The sequence below is a fragment of the Oncorhynchus masou genome, unplaced genomic scaffold, assembly GCF_036934945.1.
Source record: "Oncorhynchus masou masou isolate Uvic2021 unplaced genomic scaffold, UVic_Omas_1.1 unplaced_scaffold_713, whole genome shotgun sequence".
Taxonomy (NCBI): Eukaryota; Metazoa; Chordata; class Actinopteri; order Salmoniformes; family Salmonidae; genus Oncorhynchus; species Oncorhynchus masou.
The window spans coordinates 266,679-289,831 of NW_027013598.1; the positions used below are offsets into that span (position 1 = coordinate 266,679).

Sequence of the window (23,153 nt, forward strand, 5' to 3'; positions counted from 1 at the left end):
TACAGAGGGTAGTGCGAATGGCCCAGTACATCACTGGGGCCAAGCTTCCTGCCATCCAGGACGTCTATACCAGGCGGTGTCAGAGGAAGGCCCATGAAATTGTCAGAGATTTCGGTCACCCAAGTCAATAGTCACTTCACACAGATGAACTCAACTCGCCTGTACCCCTCCACACTGACTCAGTACCTGGTGTCCCCTGTATATAGCCTCGTTATTGTTATTCTTATTGTGTTACTTTTTATTTTAGTCTACTTGGTTAAGGGCTTGTAAGTCAGCGTTTCCACAGAAAAGTCTATACTGTTGGTTAAGGGCTGGTCAGTCAGCGTTTCCATGGTAAAGTCTATACTGTTGGTTAATCTTGAAACTCCCCATCCCGGATCCGGGTTTGTGACTAAAGCCTCAGGCTCATTAGCATAACGCAACGTTAACGATTTCTGAAAATCGCAAATAAAATGAAAATAATGCGTCTGCTCTCAAGCTTAGCCTTTTCTTAACAACACTGTCATCTCAGATTTTCAAAATATGCTTTTGAACCATAGAAATTGACTAATTTGTGTAAGAGTATGCAAAGCTAGCATAGCATTTTGAGTAGCATTTAGCACGCAACATTTTCACAAAAACCAGATAACCAAATAAATAAAATCATTTACCTTTGAAGAGCTTCTGATGTTTTCAATGAGGAGACTCTCAGTTACATACCAAATGCGCAGGACACCTGGCGGACACCTGGTAATTTCGGCGCAGGACACCGGGCGGACACCTGGTAAATGTGGTCTCTTATGGTCAATCTTCCAATGATCTGCCTACAAATACGTCACAATGCTGCAGACACCTTGGGGAAACAACAGAAAGGGCAGGCTCATTCCTCTCGCATTCACAGCCATATAAGGAGACAATGGAAAACAGAGCCTCAAAAATCCTTGTCATTTCCTGGATGCCATCTCATCTTGGTTTTGCCTGAAGCTCACGTTCTAGGGCACGCACAGAGAATATCTTGGTATTTCTGGACACGTCAGAGTGTTTTCTTTCGAAAGCTATCAATTATATGCATAGTCGAGCATCTTTTTGTGACAAAATATCTTGTTTAAAACGGGAACGTTTTTCATCCAAAAATGAAATAGCGCCCCCATAGATGTAAGAGGTTATTAAGGGCTGGTCAGTCAGCGTTTCCATGGTAAAGTCTATACTGTTGGTTAAGGGCTGGTCAGTCAGCGTTGCCATGGTAAAGTCTATACTGTTGGTTAAGGGCTGGTCAGTCAGCGTTTCCATGGTAAAGTCTATACTGTTGGTTAAGGGCTGGTCAGTCAGCGTTTCCATGGTAAAGTCTATACTGTTGGTTAAGGGCTGGTCAGTCAGCGTTTCCATGGTAAAGTCTATACTGTTGGTTAAGGGCTGGTCAGTCAGCGTTTCCATGGTAAAGTCTATACTGTTGGTTAAGGGCTGGTCAGTCAGCGTTTCCATGGTAAAGTCTATACTGTTGTTAAGGGCTGGTCAGTCAGCGTTTCCATGGTAAAGTCTATACTGTTGATTAAGGGCTGGTCAGTCAGCGTTTCCATGGTAAAGTCTATACTGTTGGTTAAGGGCTGGTCAGTCAGCGTTTCCATGGTAAAGTCTATACTGTTGGTTAAGGGCTGGTCAGTCAGCGTTTCCATGGTAAAGTCTATACTGTTGGTTAAGGGCTGGTCAGTCAATGTTTCCATGGAAAAGTCTATACTGTTGGTTAAGGGCTAGTCAGTCAGCGTTTCTATGGTAAAGTCTATACTGTTGGTTAAGGGCTGGTCAGTCAGCGTTTCCATGGTAAAGTCTATACTTTTGGTTAAGGGCTGGTCAGTCAGTGTTTCCATGGTAAAGTCTATTCTGTTGGTTAAGGGCTGGTCAGTCAGCGTTTCCATGGTAAAGTCTATACTGTTGGTTAAGGGCTGGTCAGTCAGCGTTTCCATGGTAAAGTCTATACTGTTGGTTAAGGGCTGGTAGGTCAGCGTTTCCATGGTAAAGTCTATACTGTTGGTTAAGGGCTGGTCAGTCAGCGTTTCCATGGTAAAGTCTATACTGTTGGTTAAGGGCTGGTCAGTCAGCGTTTCCATGGTAAAGTCTATACTGTTGGTTAAGGGCTGGTCAGTCAGCGTTTCCATGGTAAAGTCTATACTGTTGGTTAAGGGCTGGTCAGTCAGCGTTTCCACGGTAAAGTCTATACTGTTGGTTAAGGGCTGGTCAGTCAGCATTTCCATGGTAAAGTCTATACTGTTGGTTAAGGGCTGGTAGGTCAGCGTTTCCATGGTAAAGTCTATACTGTTGGTTAAGGGCTGGTCAGTCAGCGTTTCCATGGTAAAGTCTATACTGTTGGTTAAGGGCTAGTCAGTCAGCGTTTCCACGGTAAAGTCTATACTGTTGGTTAAGGGCTGGTAGGTCAGCGTTTCCATGGTAAAGTCTATACTGTTGGTTAAGGGCTGGCCAGTCAGCGTTTCCATGGTAAAGTCTATACTGTTGGTTAAGGGCTGGCCAGTCAGCGTTTCCATGGTAAAGTCTACACTTGTTGTATCTGTGACAAATAAAGTTTGATTTGATGTCACAAAGCTGTCCAGTACTTTAAAAAAAATCCTCTCCTGTTGTCATGGTTTCCAGTGGTTTGCAGAAGAGAAAGTCTTCCTTAACTCACCCCCCATAAACATAACGGACATATACCAGGAGCTGTGCCAGGTGTCTGTTGACTCATCCAGCTGTAAATCATGTAATTCACTGGCTTGTATGCAAAGCAGTAATTGTTTCAAAACATCTCCTTCCATGTCACTGATGCGTTGTGAAACAGTGTTGTTTGATGAAGGCATTTTCTGTGTAGTTTTTTGGGGCCTTTTCCCCCAGCATTGTTCCATCCATATCAATGGCAGCAGGAAGAATGAAGTCCTCCACAATAGCATGGGGTTTGCCTGTCCAAGCCACTGGGTAAATCACCATATAAGATTCTTCTAGCCCCTTCTTATTAATGGTGTCTGTTGCTTTTATACATGTCTTACTACTCAAAAATCATAATTCTCGCACAAACAACTCCTGTGGCTTATTTTTCAAATGGACATGTTTTGTTTCTAAATGTCTGAGCTAGAGTGAAGGTTTCATTGAGTTGTGAGATAGTACTTTTGCACATATTACACACTGTGGCTGAGGAAAGGCACTACTCCCAATATAAGTGAACCCCAAATCAATGTAGTTGTCATCATATTTGCGCCTCTTCGATGGGCCAACATCCAGGTCTGTTGTTCGGTGCTTTCCTGAGTAAAGAGGAAGTAGCTCTTCGGCTGCATCAGATCCACAACTGTCAGTGTCCATGCTAGCTGGGCTAACAACAAATGTAGAATTACTGATGCTAGCATTGGATGTGCTTGTGGAAGCAGAACAACTTGTGTCATCGCCAGGTGTAGGTGTAGTAATACTGGTAGTAGCAGTATTACAAGTAGAGCTGGTATGCGTCTCTATGGACTTTTCTTTTGACTATTTATCCATTTTCGAACAAATGGAGTGAACAGCAACTACATTTGGCTACATATGGACCATTAATTAGAGAGAGTAACAATTAATGTGATTGCATGTCATTGTGTTGTTATTTTGCTCGTCTCACAGTACGCACATTGCAATTTATTGCCCTGGCTACATCTGTAGTCATCATGCCTCCTTGCAGCATGCCTAAGGCACGTTCACGCAGATGAGCAGGGGCCCTGTGCATCTGTCTTTTGGTGTTTTTCAGAGTCAGTAGAAAGGCCTCTTTAGTGTCCTAAATTTTCATAACTGTGACCTTAATTGTCTATCGTCTGTAAGCTGTTAGTGTCTTAACGACCGTTCCACAGGTGCATGATCATTAAATGTTTATGGTTCATTGAATAAGCATTGAATAAGCATGGGAAACAGTGTTTAAACCCTTCACAATGAAGATCTTATACTGGTATTACTACATCCTATGGATGTGGATACTGCTTTAAATCAAATTTCTGCAGCATTAGTATAAATGTGATCAGCACATGTTAATTATTTAATTCCTGTGCTGTTTGTAACTACCCTGGTAGGTTGACTGATTACCTGAACCAGGTTGCAGGCACTGATTTAATGTTTTAAATGTTTTCTTGAGTGGGGAGCTTTATGAAAGCCAGTCAGTAGTGACCCAGAAATTGTACATCTCACTTGATATCACATACATTATCAAGCATTTCACACATGTTTTCCAGATACTGACTGTTAACACTTGGTCTATAGCAGCTTCCCACCATAATGGGCATTAGTTGAGGCAGATGAACCTGTAGCTATGTTACAGTATTTAACATGAGATACTCTCTAATCTTTACAGGAATGTGTTTCTGAATATAATCTGCAACACTGCCCCCATTGGCATTTCTGTATTTTCTGTAGATGTTATAACCATGTATCATACAATGAGTCCATATGGCAGAGGCAGACACATTCATAACTGGAGTTTAGAGGCCTGCCCCAATCCTGTTATAGACGGAGCCCCATCTATGCAAAAGCCCACCATTCGATCCCATGGAATCAGTTTGTCATCCCCTGTGCAGTTTCATGCTCGGGAATCGTGAGACGTGAATAGCATACCCCGACATGTAGAGAACAATAGACAATGCAGGGGCATCTCGAACCCCACAGCTAACGTCCATTTGGAGAGCAAAAGGTGGGGAGTTTGAGTCGTTCAGTCAGAGTTTCCTCTTGATTGCTATACCATCAATTCTTAGTTTCACAGTGTTATCTGACAAAGGTTTGTTTGTAGTTTCTGTTCCTTTCTACACATTGCTTTTACCCATTTCAACTGCGGCTGGTAATATCAAAGTCTCTGCAAAAGTGTATGGTTTCATAGCGTGGTGGGCTTTCACCGTGGGAATGATTCAAGAGCAACGGTCAAGTGCGGCAATTTGTCACAATCTAAGGTCACTCTGTATTTGAATTTTAACTATTCGATTTTAATACATGTCATTACGATTCTTAAGGTTAACCACATTACAATGATTTTGAGGGACAAAGATGACATAATAAAAAATAATAATTCAACCAGGGTTTTGGAAAATCTCCCGTTGACCCCATTGGAAACCGCTGGCTTAGATTGTTGACAACATGTAAGCTATATTTTGTCTCCAATGTTTATTGAAAACAAATATACATTAGCACAATGATCACTCTTCCTCTCTCATATACATCGTTACAGTTGTTGGTTAGCTAGCTAGCAAATTGTAGCCCTGGTCTAAAGTAGTGCCCTACCCCTATGGGCCCTGGTGTAAAGTAGTGCACTACCCCTATGGGCCCTGGTCAAAAGTAGTGCAATACCCCTATGGGTCCTGGTCTAAAGTAGTGCACTACCCCTATGGGCCCTGGTCTAAAGTAGTGCACTACCCCTATAGGTCCTGGTCTAAAGTAGTGCACTACCCCTATGGGTCCTGGTCTAAAGTAGTGCACTACATAGGGATTAGGGTGCCATTTGAAACATAGACGCTGATGTTTTTTATCTGAGCCAATTATCCATATTAGCATTGACATGAAATCTGTCCAAAAACCTCAAAACATGGTATCCCCATGGCAACTTCTTGTCATTGAGAGCTGTGCGACCATCCAGAATCACAACAACAGGCTGACTTACAGTTCCTTCCAGTTCTTTCCATAGAACCACAATTAGAGTGGTGTTAGATGTGTGAGTCTATCATCAAGTTCGACTCAGAGTGGTGTTAGATGTGTGAGTCTATCATCAAGTTCGACTCAGAGTGGTGTTAGATGTGTGAGTCTATCATCAAGTTCGACTCAGAGTGGTGTTAGATGTGTGAGTCTGTCATCAAGTTTGACTCAGAGTGGTGTTAGATGTGTGAGTCTATCATCAAGTTCGACTCAGAGTGGTGTTAGATGTGTGAGTCTATCATCAAGTTCGACTCAGAGTGGTGTTAGATGTGTGAGTCTATCATCAAGTTCGAGTCAGAGTGGTGTTGGAGAGTGAGTGTGTCATCAAGTTTGACTCAGAGTGGTGTTAGATGTGTGAGTCTATCATCAAGTTCGACTCAGAGTGGTGTTAGATATGTGAGTCTATCATCAAGTTCGACTCAGAGTGGTGATCGTAATAGTTTGCTGAGGGCTGATAGTTGTCACCCACTTCCCTTGAAAAACAGTTTGCCCTACAGCCAATTCTGTCGAATCAAAAGAATTTGCAAAAAACAGTCCGATTTCGACAGAAATATGGCTGAGATGCAAAGAAAGTTCAAGGAGACAAGAATGATCAGATTAATATTGCCATTGAGAAAATTCAAAACAAAACGAGACATGACCTTTTTCAAGGTAAATCTCGCAAAAAGACGCATTCTTGCATTCTAACTACCCGTTATTCAAAGTGCTCTGAACAAATTAAGGGAATTGTTCACAAACATTGGCACATCCTAAAATCCGATGATAGTCTTGGTAATGTGTTTTCGGACCTTCCCTTGGTCGTATTCTCATGGGGGCAGAAATCTCAGAGACCAATTGGTAAACTCTGATTTACCACCCCAAGATATTCATGAGCAACGTCTATTTGCGCCCCTACTGGATGGAAATTACAAATGTAATGGCTGTGCTCAATGCAATGGCACTTATAAATGTAGATCCTTCAAACACCCACAAACAGGGAAATCGATCCCAATAAAAGGTGTTATTACGTGCTCCACTAAGGCAGTTATTTATCTTATAACTTGTCCTTGTGGTAAAAATTGTGTAGGTAAAACAAAGCGCGAATTAAAAGTACGTATCTCAGAGCACCGTAGCACCATTAGGTGTAAAAACTTGACTTATCCAGTTGCGGCCCACTTCTTGGAAGCAGGCCACTCGATTTCGTCACTGCGTTATATTGGCATCGAACATGTCACCCTCCCTAGGAGAGGGGGTGACCTTGATAATTTATTGTTAAAACGAGAGGCTGCCTGGATCTTTAATTTAAAGACCCTTGCGCCCTCCGGTCTCAACGTAGACTTTGATCTGAAGCCATTCTTGTGATTATTGTGATTTTGCCATTGTAATTGTGTGTAAACTTGTATAGTCAAATTAATCCATGATCGTATGCTATCCATTTGTTTGTATGCTGTTCTTTGTATGACATTTTAATATTTGATTATTAACCAATGATATTAGGCCACTCCTGGCCATGATTACAGACACCTGTGTCCTTTGACACTATATAAACGAGTCATCCCGCAGTGTTTGTGATTGTACCCTGATGAAGACAGCTTGGCTGTCGAAACGTTGGTATTACATTTTTGCATCTGAGCTCCAAGAGTGTGCGGCTCTCTTTTATTTTTATTTTCAGATGTGTGAGTCTATCATCAAGTTCGACTCAGAGTGGTGTTAGATGTGTGAGTCTATCATCAAGTTTGACTCAGAGTGGTGTTGGATAGTGAGTGTGTCATCAAGTTCAACTCAGAGTGGTGTTAGATGTGTGAGTCTATCATCAAGTTCGACTCAGAGTGGTGTTAGATGTGTGAGTCTATCATCAAGTTCGACTCAGAGTGGTGTTAGATGTGTGAGTCTATCATCAAGTTCGACTCAGAGTGGTGTTAGATGTGTGAGTCTATCATCAAGTTCGACTCAGAGTGGTGTTAGATGTGTGAGTCTATCATCAAGTTCGACTCAGAGTGGTGTTAGATGTGTGATTCTATCATCATGTTCGACTCAGAGTGGTGTTAGATGTGTGAGTCTATCATCAAGTTCGACTCAGAGTGGTGTTGGATAGTGAGTCTATCATCAAGTTCGACTCAGAGTGGTGTTAGATGGGTGAGTCTATCATCAAGTTCGACTCAGAGTGGTGTTAGATGTGTGAGTCTATCATCAAGTTCGACTCAGAGTGGTGTTAGATGTGTGAGTCTATCATCAAGTTCGACTCAGAGTGGTGTTAGATGTGTGAGTCTATCATCAAGTTCGACTCAGAGTGGTGTTAAATGTGTGAGTCTATCATCAAGTTCGACTCAGAGTGGTGTTAGATGTGTGATTCTATCATCATGTTCGACTCAGAGTGGTGTTAGATGTGTGAGTCTATCATCAAGTTCGACTCAGAGTGGTGTTGGATAGTGAGTCTATCATCAAGTTCGACTCAGAGTGGTGTTAGATGGGTGAGTCTATCATCAAGTTCGACTCAGAGTGGTGTTAGATGGGTGAGTCTATCATCAAGTTCGACTCAGAGTGGTGTTAGATGTGTGAGTCTATCATCAAGTTCGACTCAGAGTGGTGTTAGATGTGTGAGTCTATCATCAAGTTGGACTCAGAGTGGTGTTAGATGTGTGAGTCTATCATCAAGTTCGACTCAGAGTGGTGTTAGATGTGTGATTCTATCATCATGTTCGACTCAGAGTGGTGTTAGATGTGTGAGTCTATCATCAAGTCCGACTCAGAGTGGTGTTGGATAGTGAGTCTATCATCAAGTTCGACTCAGAGTGGTGTTAGATGTGTGAGTCTATCATCAAGTTCGACTCAGAGTGGTGTTAGATGTGTGAGTCTATCATCAAGTTCGACTTCATTGTGGTGTTAGATGTGTGAGTCTATCATCAAGTTCGACTCAGAGTGGTGTTAGATGTGTGAGTCTATCATCAAGTTCGACTCAGAGTGGTGTTAGATGTGTGAGTCTATCATCAAGTTCGACTCAGAGTGGTGTTAGATGTGTGAGTCTATCATCAAGTTCGACTCAGAGTGGTGTTAGATGTGTGAGTCTATCATCAAGTTCGACTCAGAGTGGTGTTAGATGTGTGAGTCTATCATCAAGTTCGACTCAGAGTGGTGTTAGATGTGTGAGTCTATCATCAAGTTCGACTCAGAGTGGTGTTAGATGTGTGAGTCTATCATCAAGTTCGACTCAGAGTGGTGTTGGAGAGTGAGTGTGTCATCAAGTTTGACTCAGAGTGGTGTTAGATGTGTGAGTCTATCATCAAGTTCGACTCAGAGTGGTGTTAGATGTGTGAGTCTATCATCAAGTTCGACTCAGAGTGGTGTTAGATGTGTGAGTCTATCATCAAGTTCGACTCAGAGTGGTGTTAGATGTGTGAGTCTATCATCAAGTTCGACTCAGAGTGGTGTTAGATGTGTGAGTCTATCATCAAGTTCGACTCAGAGTGGTGTTAGATGTGTGAGTCTATCATCAAGTTCGACTCAGAGTGGTGTTGGATAGTGAGTGTGTCATCAAGTTCAACTCAGAGTGGTGTTAGATGTGTGAGTGTTCGTGAGTGGTGTCATCAAAGTTCGACTCAGAGTGGTGTTAGATGTGTGAGTCTATCATCAAGTTCGACTCAGAGTGGTGTTAGATGTGAGTCTATCATCAAGTTCGACTCAGAGTGGTGTTAGATGTGTGAGTCTATCATCAAGTTCGACTCAGAGTGGTGTTAGATGTGTGAGTCTATCATCAAGTTGGACTCAGAGTGGTGTTAGATGTGTGAGTCTATCATCAAGTTCGACTCAGAGTGGTGTTAGATGTGTGAGTCTATCATCAAGTTGGACTCAGAGTGGTGTTAGATGTGTGAGTCTATCATCAAGTTCGACTCAGAGTGGTGTTAGATGTGTGATTCTATCATCAAGTTTGACTCAGAGTGGTGTTAGATGTGTGAGTCTATCATCAAGTCCGACTCAGAGTGGTGTTGGATAGTGAGTCTATCATCAAGTTCGACTCAGAGTGGTGTTAGATGGGTGAGTCTATCATCAAGTTCAACTCAGAGTGGTGTTAGATGTGTGAGTCTATCATCAAGTTCGACTCAGAGTGGTGTTAGATGTGTGAGTCTATCATCAAGTTCGACTCAGAGTGGTGTTAGATGTGTGAGTCTATCATCAAGTTCGACTCAGAGTGGTGTTAGATGTGTGAGTCTATCATCAAGTTCGACTCAGAGTGGTGTTAGATGTGTGAGTCTATCATCAAGTTCGACTCAGAGTGGTGTTAGATGTGTGAGTCTATCATCAAGTTCGACTCAGAGTGGTGTTAGATGTGTGAGTCTATCATCAAGTTCGACTCAGAGTGGTGTTAGATGTGTGAGTCTATCATCAAGTTCGACTCAGAGTGGTGTTAGATGTGTGAGTCTATCATCAAGTTCGACTCAGAGTGGTGTTAGATGTGTGAGTCTATCATCAAGTTCGACTCAGAGTGGTGTTAGATGGGTGAGTCTATCATCAAGTTCGACTCAGAGTGGTGTTAGATGTGAGTCTATCATCAAGTTCGACTCAGAGTGGTGTTAGATGTGTGAGTCTATCATCAAGTTCGACTCAGAGTGGTGTTAGATGTGTGAGTCTATCATCAAGTTCGACTCAGAGTGGTGTTAGATGTGTGAGTCTATCATCAAGTTCGACTCAGAGTGGTGTTAGATGTGTGAGTCTATCATCAAGTTCGACTCAGAGTGGTGTTAGATGTGTGAGTCTATCATCAATTTCGACTCAGAGTGGTGTTAGATGTGTGAGTCTATCATCAAGTTCGACTCAGAGTGGTGTTAGATGTGTGAGTCTATCATCAAGTTCGACTCAGAGTGGTGTTAGATGTGTGAGTCTATCATCAAGTTCGACTCAGAGTGGTGTTAGATGTGTGAGTTTATCATCAAGTTCGACTCAGAGTGGTGTTAGATGTGTGAGTGTGTCATCAAGTTCGACTCAGAGTGGTGTTAGATGTGTGAGTCTATCATCAAGTTCGACTTAGAGTGGTGTTAGATGTGTGAGTCTATCATCAAGTTCGACTCAGAGTGGTGTTAGATGTGTGAGTCTATCATCAAGTTCGACTCAGAGTGGTGTTAGATGTGTGAGTTTATCATCAAGTTCGACTCAGAGTGGTGTTAGATGTGTGAGTCTATCATCAAGTTCGACTCAGAGTGGTGTTAGATGTGTGAGTCTATCATCAAGTTCGACTTAGAGTGGTGTTAGATGTGTGAGTCTATCATCAAGTTCGACTCAGAGTGGTGTTAGATGTGTGAGTCTATCATCAAGTTCGACTCAGAGTGGTGTTAGATGTGTGAGTTTATCATCAAGTTCGACTCAGAGTGGTGTTAGATGTGTGAGTGTGTCATCAAGTTCGACTCAGAGTGGTGTTAGATGTGTGAGTCTATCATCAAGTTCGACTCAGAGTGGTGTTAGATGTGTGAGTCTATCATCAAGTTCGACTCAGAGTGGTGTTAGATGTGTGAGTCTATCATCAAGTTCGACTCAGAGTGGTGTTAGATGTGTGAGTCTATCATCAAGTTCGACTCAGAGTGGTGTTAGATGTGTGAGTCTATCATCAAGTTCGACTCAGAGTGGTGTTAGATGTGTGAGTGTGTCATCAAGTTCGACTCAGAGTGGTGTTAGATGTGTGAGTCTATCATCAAGTTCGACTCAGAGTGGTGTTAGATGTGTGAGTCTATCATCAAGTTCGACTCAGAGTGGTGTTAGATGTGTGAGTCTATCATCAAGTTCGACTCAGAGTGGTGTTAGATGTGTGAGTCTATCATCAAGTTCGACTCAGAGTGGTGTTAGATGTGTGAGTCTATCATCAAGTTCGACTCAGAGTGGTGTTAGATGTGTGAGTCTATCATCAAGTTCGACTCAGAGTGGTGTTAGATATGTGAGTCTATCATCAAGTTCGACTCAGAGTGGTGTTAGATGTGTGAGTCTATCATCAAGTTCGACGACTCAGAGTGGTGTTAGATGTGTGAGTGTGTCATCAAGTTCGACTCAGAGTGGTGTTAGATGTGTGAGTCTATCATCAAGTTCGACTCAGAGTGGTGTTAGATGGGTGAGTCTATCATCAAGTTCGACTCAGAGTGGTGTTAGATGTGTGAGTCTATCATCAAGTTCGACTCAGAGTGGTGTTAGATGTGTGAGTCTATCATCAAGTTCGACTCAGAGTGGTGTTAGATGTGTGAGTGTGTCATCAAGTTCGACTCAGAGTGGTGTTAGATGTGTGAGTCTATCATCAAGTTCGACTCAGAGTGGTGTTAGATGTGTGAGTCTATCATCAAGTTCGACTCAGAGTGGTGTTAGATGTGTGAGTCTATCATCAAGTTCGACTCAGAGTGGTGTTAGATGTGTGAGTCTATCATCAAGTTCGACTCAGAGTGGTGTTAGATGTGTGAGTGTGTCATCAAGTTCGACTCAGAGTGGTGTTAGATGTGTGAGTCTATCATCAAGTTCGACTCAGAGTGGTGTTGGATAGTGAGTTTATCATTAAACCCCCCTCAACCTGGACATCCACCTCATCCTTGTTCTGACCGGAGACATTCTGTGGTGGTTTGGACGTTCTACAGGCCATGCCAGCACCTAAGCTTCCCTATTACGTTCATGATTCTTCTAACATCTACAACCCATCCCTATTTTTCAGCTTCACCTTTAAAGCTTGAATCCTTAATTGTTGAAACTGCCAACAATGAAGTTACAAACAACAAACCAAGTCCCCCCCCCGCTCCCCCCGCTCCCCCCTCGAGAATATGTACTGATAACGATAGGTTTACGCTGAGCAAAACAATAACAAAGGTAACGGCGTAACGGCGTTCTTCGTTTGTCGAAAGAGAGTCTGACCGAAATGCAGCGTGTTGGTTACTCATGTTTTTAATAGAACAAAATGACGATACATGAAATAACAAAAACAACAAACGGAACGTGAAAAACCTATACAGCCTGTCTGGTGAACACTAACACAGAGACAGGAACAATCACCCACGAAATACAAAGTGAAACCCAGGCTACCTAAATACGGTTCCCAATCAGAGACAACGAGAATCACCTGACTCTGATTGAGAACCGCCTCAGGCAGCCAAACCTATGCAACACACACACACCCCTAATCAGCCACAATCCCAATAACTAAAAAACCCCACTAAGAAATATAACAAACATAAACCCATGTCACACCCTGGCCTGACCAACTAATTAACTAAAACACAAAATACTAAGACCAAGGTGTGACAGTAGTTACACTGAAAACTACTTGCAAATAACATGAAGTACAGCAGAAGTATGTAAATAGAAATGGCACATGTAATGGAGGGTAGACACAGTTGAGATTTCACCCACAATGTAATTGTTTTGTTTGTAACTTACCTGCAAGTTACTGTAAAAAAAGGTACAGTATGTTACCGTAAATTCCAAATAAACTTCAGCATACCTTTAAACTATACAGGAGCTTTTCAACTAAACATGAATAATGTGTCAAATGGATGAATGCAAAGGGGAAAGTTACTCACCAGGATCAGCGTTTACTTCACATATTACTCACCTGGTTTTAAATGAACACATTTTCTCTCTGAGGCCACATGCCCATGCAATAATAACACATCATTGTTGTCGTAATAGCTAACGATTAAGCCCTTTTAAAAATACAAATTCTTCACACTTTTTTTTTTAATCATTGCATTATTCAAGTGTGCAATCTGGTTTAATTGAAAAGCTCCTGTATAGTTTGAATATCTTGCTTACATTTATATACTACTATATACACTATGGTTTGCACTTCAGGTTAATAGATGCTACACGCATGTAGCATGAATGAGGCTTTGCCCACACCACATCCAAGGTAATGTAAGGATAATGTAATGATCATGTAAGGATAATGTAAGGATAAAGTAAACTTGTGCAGCTCATAATTTGTAACTCGACTCAACTAAGCTGGATCCCCATTTTCAGTAGCTAATTGCATTATTGCGTTGCGTGGTGCCTAATTGTGTAGCGTATAAATTACATTTTCAGTAGCTAATTGCATTATTGCGTTGCGTGGTGCCTAATTGTGTAGAGTATAAATTACATTTTCAGTAGCTAATTGCATTATTGCGTTGCATGGTGCCTAATTGTGTAGAGTATAAATTACATTTTCAGTAGCTAATTGCATTATTGCGTTGCATGGTGCCTAATTGTGTAGAGTATAAATTACATTTTCAGTAGCTAATTGCATTATTGCGTTGCGTGGTGCCTAATTGTGTAGCATATAAATTACATTTTCAGTAGCTAATTGCATTTTTGTGTTGCGTGGTGCCTAATTGTGTAGCGTATAAATTACATTTTCAGTAGCTAATTGCATTATTGCGTTGCATGGTGCCTAATTGTGTAGTGTATAAATTACATTTTCAGTAGCTAATTGCATTATTGTGTTGCGTGTTGCCTAATTGTGTAGCGTATAAATTAGGCTTCAAAGCCAATCTGATGTAGAAGAAAAGCAGCGTGAGCAGCACATTTTGTGTAATAAGGCCTTTAAATGTTTTCATGACAGACTTGAATTGATTTTCTCCTCTCTTCCGAAAGGTATGTTCACCTTAGCTTCCTCAATGAAAGGCTCAATGGGTAAGATCAAGTTTCTGTTAATTTATTACACCCTAATGATGCTATAATGTGATATGGATTTTCTGATTGATTCATATTCACAGGGTTTGGTTTGACTCTTCCAACAGAGATATCCCAGTTGATGAGGACCAGAGGAACACCAGGTTAGTTGATATGAACCGAGAAATCCTCCCAACAAGTCATGATACTTGGTACTTCTAAATGCTCTTTCCTATTTCCTTAATGCTACCCGTTAGATCATTTACAGAGATAACTTTAACCTCTTGAATCTCCCCATCCCGGATCCGGGATCGTGACTGAAGCCTCAGGCTCATTAGCATAACGCAACGTTAACGCTTTCTGAAAATCGCAAATAAAATGAAAATAATGCGCCTGCTCTCAAGCTTAGCCTTTTCTTAACAACACTGTCATCTCAGATTTTCAAAATATGCTTTTGAACCATAGCAATTGACTAATTTGTGTAAGAGTATGCTAAGCTAGCTTAGCATTTTGAGTAGCATTTAGCACGCAACATTTTCACAAAAACCAGATAACCAAATAAATAAAATCATTTACCTTTGAAGAGCTTCGGATGTTTTCAATGAGGAGACTCTCAGTTACATACCAAATGTGCAGTTTATCCTGAAAGCGTCTGTGTGTAGGAGAAATCGCTCCGTTTTGTACATCACATTTGGCCTCCGAAACGAACCGAAAATTCAGTCACCTACAACGTCAAACTTTTTCCGAATTAACTCCATAATATCGACCGAAACATGGCAAACGTTGTTTGGAATCAATCCTCAAGGTGTTTTTTCACATATCTCTTCATTGATATATCGTTCGTGGAAGCCTGTATTCTTCTCTAAATTCCATGGAAAAATACTTGCAGCTGACTTTTGCGCACCAATTTCGGCGCAGGACACCGGGCGGACACCTGGTAAAGGTGGTCTCTTATGGTCAATCTTCCAATGATATGCCTACAAATACGTCACAATGCTGCAGACACCATGGGGAAACAACAGAAATGGCAGACTTACTCCTCTCGCATTCACAGCCATATAAGGAGACAATGGAAAACAGAGCCTCAAAAATCCTGCTCATTTCCTGGATGCCGTCTCATCTTGGTTTTGCCTGAAGCTCACGTTCTAGGGCACGCACAGAAAATATCTTTGCAGTTCTGGACACGTCAGAGTGTTTTCTTTCGAAAGCTATCAATTATATGCATAGTCGAGCATCTTTTTGTGACAAAATATCTTGTTTAAAACGGGAACGTTTTTCATCCAAAAATGAAATTGCGCCCCTAGAGTTTCAACAGGTTAACAGAGATGTACTGTACACAGTTACTAGTGGTGGGCACCAATAAGGACATGAACAAGTCATATTGTGATATTGGTTCATCATTGCTTCACTATTATGAAAAAGAGCAAACATGACTGTTCCCGGAGGCACAAAAACCTCTCAAAGGCCTTCAGCGTTACAAACTTAACGGGCTGCTGATGGATCAACAAGCTTCCCGTTGTATTCACACTGGTTAGGAGGTACAATTAGATAAAACCAACACATTATAGACCCACTAAGAGCAAACCAACAACCATTAGCTTTGGATCCAACAAACCCTGACCCATCGGAAAATCCCAACCCCATGACCCAACTGGCAATGTAAATCAGTCTGATGTTGTCCCGATGGAATGCAAAGGGGCAGGGTCTGTGGGGCATTTTCTCTCAGATTGTTTGCTATAGTTGAATCAGTGTTATTTGTTACAATGTATTTGTTCCATTTGGTTGTTTTCTCATTGTAAAAAATGGTCAAACAAAACTACAATACTTGAACAAAACCATGCGTGTATCGGTAGTCACACCGCTTGCTCAGTGAGTACCAGTTCCTCCTAATTCGGCTCGCACCGAGACTGGAGCCAATTGGACGTACTGCAAGATTCTCTAAAATGCCGTTTGAGGTGGCAGAGAAATGAACATTTTCTGGCATCAGCTCTGGTTGACATCCCTGCAGTCAGTCTTTTATTGTCCCCAGCAGAAGATGCACCTGTGTAATGATCACGTTGTTTAATCAGCTTCTTGATATGCCACACCTATCAGGTGAATGGCAAATGAGAAATGATCAGCAACAGGGATGTAAAGACATTTGAAAGAAATAAGCTTTTGTGCTCATGGATCATTTCCTGTATTTTTTTTCAGCTCATGAAACACGGAACCAACACTTTACATGTTGCGTTTACACACTGAGTGTACAAAACATTAAGGACACCATTTCTTTCCATCCATAACATAAACTGACAGGTGAATCCAGGTGAAAGCTATGATCCCTTATTGATGTCACTTGCTACATCCACTTCAATCAGTGTAGATGATACTATCGAGCATTTCACACACATTGTCTAAATACTGTTGGCACTTGGCGACCTATAGAAATACCCCTAAAAGGCTTTAGATGAGGCAGGTAAACCTGCAACCTCTTCAATAACACTGGACATGAGATCTTCTCTAAACATTACAGGGAAATGGCTCTAAATAAATAAAGCAACACCTCCCCCATAAGCATTCCTGTCTCTTCTGTAGATATTACATCCCTGTATTGCTACTGCGGTATCATTAAAGGAATTTTCTAAGTGAGTCTCATAAATGGCTAATATACAGAATGTTATCTGATGTTAGCAAGTTACTGATTTACGGAATCTTATTTCTAAGGCTACATATACAGTGTATTCAGGAAGTAAGCCCCTTGACCTTTGACACATTGTATTTAATTACAGCCTCATTCTAAAATTGATTACATTGCCCCCCCCCCTCCACAATACCCCATAATGACAAAGCAAAAAAAAACAGATTTTTAAGAAATTTGGAAAAAGTTAGGCTGCCAAGTGGTTAGAGTGTTAGAGTGTTGGACTAGTAACCGAAAGGTTGCAAGTTCAAATCACTGTCGTTCTGCCCCTGAACCCACTATAGAGTTTCCATATTGGTGCCGATCACTAATAATCAAATCAAATGTTATTGATCACATACACGTATTTATCAGATGTTATTGCGGGTGTAGCGAAATGCTTGTGTTCCTAGCTCAACAGTGCAGTACTACCTAACAATTCACAACAATACACAAATCTATATGGGTATTATGATTAGCATTGTCAGAGTGGCATTGACTAAAATACAGTAGAATAGAATACAGTATATACATATGAGATGAGACAAGCTGTTATGTACTTGAGTGAAGACCCAAAAGCGGTTTTAACAGAAAACAGAGTTCTTTAATGAAAAACAGGAATGGCATAAATCCTCTTCCAACGTAGTCAATGGAACAAAAAGAACGTTAGTATAATGCAGGATGCACCTGCCAGGCAGACTCCGACAGGATAGGACAAGGTGGAAGCAAACGGGACGACAGCTTGCTTCTGGCATCGAAAACACAAACAAGAATCAGACACTGAAAGTAGCAGGAACAGAGAGAGAAATAGAGACCTAATCAGAGGGGAAGAGAGAACAGGTGGGAAGGAGTGAATGAGCTAGTTAGGGGAGATGTAGAACAGCTGAAGAATGAGAGACAGAGAAGGTAACCTAAAAAGACCAGCAGAGAGAGACAGAGTGAAGAGAAAGGACAGGAACAGACATAACAAGACATGACAGTACCCCCCACTCACCGAGCGCCTCCTGGCGCACTCGAGGAGGAAACCTGGCGGCAACGGAGGAAATCATCGATCAACGAACGGTCCAGCACGTCCCGAGAGGGAACCCAACTCCTCTCCTCAGGACCGTACCCCTCCCAATCCACTAGGTACTGATGACCACGGCCCCGAGGGCGCATGTCCAAATCTTACGAACCCTGTAGATGGGTGCGCCCTCGACAAGGATGGGGGGGGGGACGAGCGGGGGCGCGAAGAACGGGCTTAACACAGGAGACATGGAAGACCGGGTGAACGCGACGAAGATAGCGCCTGTCGGGAGAAGAAGTCGCACTGCGACAGGATTAATGACCTGAGAAATACGGAACGGACCAATGAACCGCGGGGCCAACTTGCGAGAAGCTGTCTTAAGGGGAAGGTTCTGAGTGGAGAGCCATACTCTCTGACCGCAACAATATCTAGGACTCTTGGTCCTACGCTTATTAGCGGCCCTCACAGTCTGCGCCTATTACGGCAAAGTGCCGACCTGACCCCCTTCCAGGTGCGCTGCAACGCTGGACAAAAGCCTGAGCGGAGGGGACGCAGGACTCGGCGAGCTGAGATGAGAACAGCGGAGGCTGGTACCCGAGGCTACTCTGAAAAGGAGATAGACCGGTAGCAGACGAGGGAAGCGAGTTGTGGGCGTACTCTGCCCAGGGGAGCTGTTCTGACCAAGACGCTGGGTTACGAAAAAGAAAGACTGCGTAAAATGCGACCAACAGTCTGATTGGCCCGTTCGGCTTGACCGTTAGACTGGGGATGAAAGCCGGACGAGAGACTGACGGAAGCCCCAATCAAACGGCAAAACTCCCTCCAAAATTGAGACGTGAACTGCGGGCCTCTGTCGGAAACGACGTCAGACGGAAGGCCATGAATTCGAAAAACATTCTCGATAATGATCTGAGCTGTCTCCTTAGCAGAAGGGAGCTTAGCGAGAGGAATGAAATGAGCCGCCTTAGAGAATCTATCGACAACCGTAAGAATAACTGTCTTCCCCGCTGATGAAGGCAGTCCGGTGATAAAATCTAAAGCGATGTGAGACCACGGTCGAGAGGGAATGGGAAGCGGTCTGAGACGGCCGGCAGGAGGAGAGTTCCCAGATTTAGTCTGCGCGCAGACCGAACAAGCGGCGACAAATCGACGCGCGTCACGTTCCCGAGTGGGCCACCAGAAACGCTGGCGAATGGAAGCGAGCGTACCCCGAACGCCGGGGTGGCCGGCTAACTTGGCAGAGTGGGCCCACTGAAGAACGGCCGGACGAGTAGGAACGGAACGAACAGAAGGTTCTAGGACAAGCTCGCGGCGACGGAGTGTGAGCGAGTGCTTGCTTTACCTGCCTCTCAATTCCCCAGACAGTCAACCCGACAACACGCCCCTCAGGGAGAATCCCCTCGGGGTCGGTGGAGACCTCAGAAGAACTGAAGAGACGAGATAAAGCATCAGGCTTGGTGTTTTTTGAGCCCGGACGATAAGAAATAACAAACTCGAAACGAGCGAAAAACAGAGCCCAACGAGCCTGACGCGCATTAAGTCGTTTGGCTGAACGGATGTACTCAAGGTTCCTATGGTCAGTCCAAACGACAAAAGGAACGGTCGCCCCCTCCAACCACTGTCGCCATTCGCCTAGGGCTAAGCGGATGGCGAGCAGTTCAGTGATTACCAACATCATAGTTACGTTCTGACGGCGATAAGCGATGAGAGAAAACGCGCAAGGATGGACCTTGCCGTCAGAGAAAGAGCGCTGAGAAAGAATGGCTCCCACGCCCACCTCTGACGCGTCAACCTCAACAACAAACTGTCTAGAGATGTCAGGTGTAACAAGAATAGGAGCGGATGTAAAACGATTCTTAAGAAGATCAAAAGCTCCTGGGCGGAAACGGACCACTTAAAGCACGTCTTAACAGAAGTAAGGGCTGTGAGGGGAGCTGCCACCTGACCGAAATTACGGATGAAACGACGATAGAAATTAGCGAAGCCCAGAAAGCGCTGCAGCTCGACGCGTGACTTAGGAACGGGCCAATCAATGACAGCCTGGACCTTAGCGGGATCCATCTTAATGCCCTCAGCGGAAATAACGGAACCGAGAAAAGGAACAGAGGCGGCATGAAAAATGCACTTCTCAGCCTTCACATAAAGACAGTTCTCCAAAAGGCGCTGGAGGACGCGTCGCACGTGCTGAACATGAATCGAGAGAGACGGTGAAAAAATCAGGATATCGTCCATGTAAACGAAAACAAAAATGTTCAGCATGTCTCTCAGGACGTCGTTAACTAGTGCCTGAAAGACAGCTGGAGCGTTAACGAGGCCGAAAGGAAGAACCCGGTATTCAAAGTGCCCTAACGGAGTGTTAAACGCCGTCTTCCACTCGTCCCCTCCCTGATGCGCACGAGATGGTAGGCGTTACGAAGGTCCAATTTGGTGAAAAACCTGGCTCCCTGCAGGATCTCGAAGGCTGAAGACATAAGAGGAAGCGGATAACGATTCTTAACTGTTATGTCATTCAGCCCTCGATAATCACGCATGGGCGCAGGGACCCGTCCTTCTTCTGAACAAAAAAAAACCCCGCTCCGGCGGGAGAGGAGGAGGAGACTATGGTACCGGCGTCGAGCGAAACCGACAAATAATCCTCGAGAGCCTTACGTTCGGGAGCCGACAGAGAGTATAATCTACCCCGGGGGAGTAGTTCCCGGAAGGAGATCAATACTACAGTCATACGACCGGTGTGGAGGGAGAGAAGTGGCCTTGGAACGACTGAACACCGTGCGCATATCGTGATACTCCTCCGGCACCCCTGTCAAATCGCCAGGCTCCTCCTGTGAAGAAGAGACAGAGGAAACAGGAGGGATAGCAGACATTAAACAGGTCACATGACAAGAAACATTCCAGGATAGGATAGTATTACTAGACCAATTAATAGAAGGGTTATGGCGCACTAACCAGGGATGACCCAAAACAACAGGTGTAAAAGGTGAACGAAAAATGAAAAAGAAATGGTTTCGCTATGATTACCAGAGACAGTGAGGGTTAAAGGCAGCGTCTCACGCTGAATCTTGGGGAGAGAACTACCATCTAAAGCGAACAAGGCCGTGGGCTCCCTAACTGTCTGAGAGGAATGTCATGTTCCCGAGCCCAGGTCTCGTCCATAAAACAGCCCTCCGCCCCAGAGTCTATCAAGGCACTGCAGGAAGCAGATGAACCGGGCCAGCGGAGATGGACCGGAAAGGTAGTGCGTGATCCAGAAGGAGAGGCCTGAGTAGTTGCGCTCACCAGTAGCCCTCCGCTTACTGATGAGCTCTGGCTTTTACTGGACATGAGGTGACAAAATGACCAGCGGAGCCGCAGTAGAGACAGAGGCGATTGGTGATTCTCCGTTCCTTCTCCTTGGCCGATATGCGGATACCCCCAGCTGCATAGGCTCAGCATCCGAGCCGGCGGAGGAGGGTGGCAGTGATGCGGCAGGTGGCAGTGATGTGGAGAGGGGAGCAGCGGAGAACGCGAGCTCCTTTCCACGAGCTCGGCGACGAAGATCAAACCGTCGCTCTATGCGAATAGCGAGAGCTATTAAGGAGTCCAGACTGGAAGGAACCTCCCGGGAGAGGATCTCATCCTTAACCTCGACGAGGAGACCCTCCAGAAAACGAGCGAGCAAAGCCGGCTCGTTCCAGTCACTAGAGGCAGCGAGAGTGCGAAACTCAATAGAATAATCCGTTATGGATCGATTCCCCTGACATAGGGAAGACAGGGCCCTGGAAGCCTCCTCGCCAAAAACAGAACGGTCAAAAACCAGTATCATCTCCTCCTTAAAGTCCTGATACTGGTTAATACACTCAGCCCTCGCCTCCCAGATTGCCGTGCCCCACTCACGCGCCCGTCCGGTAAGGAGAGAAATGACGTAGGCGATGCGGGCTGCGCTCCTGGAGTAAGTGTTGGGCTGGAGAGAGAACACCACATCACACTGAGTGAGGAATGAGCGGCACTCAGTGGGCTCCCCAGAGTAACACGGTGGGTTGTTGATCCTGGGCTCCGGAGACTCGGAAACCCTGGAAGTGGGCGGTGAATCGAGGTGGAGTTGGTGAACCTGTCTTGTGAGGTCGGAGACTTGGACGGCCAGGGTCTCAACGGCATGTCGAGCAGCAGACAATTCCTCCTCGTGTCTGCCTAGCATCGCTCCCTGGATCTCGACGGCGGAGTGAAAAGGGTCCGGAGCCGCTGGGTCCATTCTTGGTCTGATTCTTCTGTTATGTACTTGAGTGAAGACCCAAAAGCGGTTTTAACAGAAAACAGAGTTCTTTAATGAAAAACAGGAATGGCATAAATCCTCTTCCAACGTAGTCAATGGAACAAAAAGAACGTTAGTATAATGCAGGATGCACCTGCCAGGCAGACTCCGACAGGATAGGACAAGGTGGAAGCAAACGGGACGACAGCTTGCTTCTGGCATCGAAAACACAAACAAGAATCAGACACTGAAAGTAGCAGGAACAGAGAGAGAAATAGAGACCTAATCAGAGGGGGAAGAGAGAACAGGTGGGAAGGAGTGAATGAGCTAGTTAGGGGATATGTAGAACAGCTGAAGAATGAGAGACAGAGAAGGTAACCTAAAAAGACCAGCAGAGAGACAGAGTGAAGAGAAAGGACAGGAACAGACATAACAAGACATGACACAAGCAGTATGTAAACATTATTTAAGTGACTAGTGTTCCGTTATTAAAGTGGCCAGTGATTCCATGTCTATGTATATGCGGCAGCAGCCTCTAATATGCAGGGTTGAATAACCAGGTGGTAGCTGGCTAGTGATGGCTATTTAACAGCCTGATGGTCTATGTAGCTGGCATAGATAATATTAACAAAAAGCCGAGCTGCTCGAATCTTTGCGCCAGGAGTGGCATAAAGTCACCCAGCATCAATGTGAAAGACTGGTGGAGGGCATGATAAGACACATGAAAGCTGTGATTGAAAATCAGGGTTATTCCCCCAAATATTGATTTCTGAGCTCTTCCTAAGTTAAAACATTAGTATTGTGTTCATTAAAAATGAATATGAACCTATTTTCTTTGCATTATTCGAGGTCTGACAACACTGCATCTTTTTTTGTTATTTTGACCAAATAAATGCTCTAAATCACAATATTTTAATTTGGTATTTGGGAGAAATGCTGTCAGTAGTAGTCAGTAGTTTATAGTTTTAATGTTTATAAAACATTTGTAATTTTACCCGAACACATACCGATAAATAGTAAAA

At 43.8% G+C, this 23,153-nt stretch overlaps 1 protein-coding gene across 1 annotated transcript in view; it reads left to right on the forward strand.

The window, feature by feature from the left end:
* Nucleotides 1–23,153, forward strand: part of LOC135537149 (globoside alpha-1,3-N-acetylgalactosaminyltransferase 1-like) — a 41,979-nt gene that overhangs the window by 7,686 nt on the left and 11,140 nt on the right. Inside the window, exons 2-3 of the mRNA XM_064963349.1 lie at nt 14,224–14,262; nt 14,370–14,405. Coding sequence (XP_064819421.1) covers nt 14,224–14,262; nt 14,370–14,405 — 75 coding nt within the window. The remainder of the gene's footprint in view (nt 1–14,223; nt 14,263–14,369; nt 14,406–23,153) is intronic.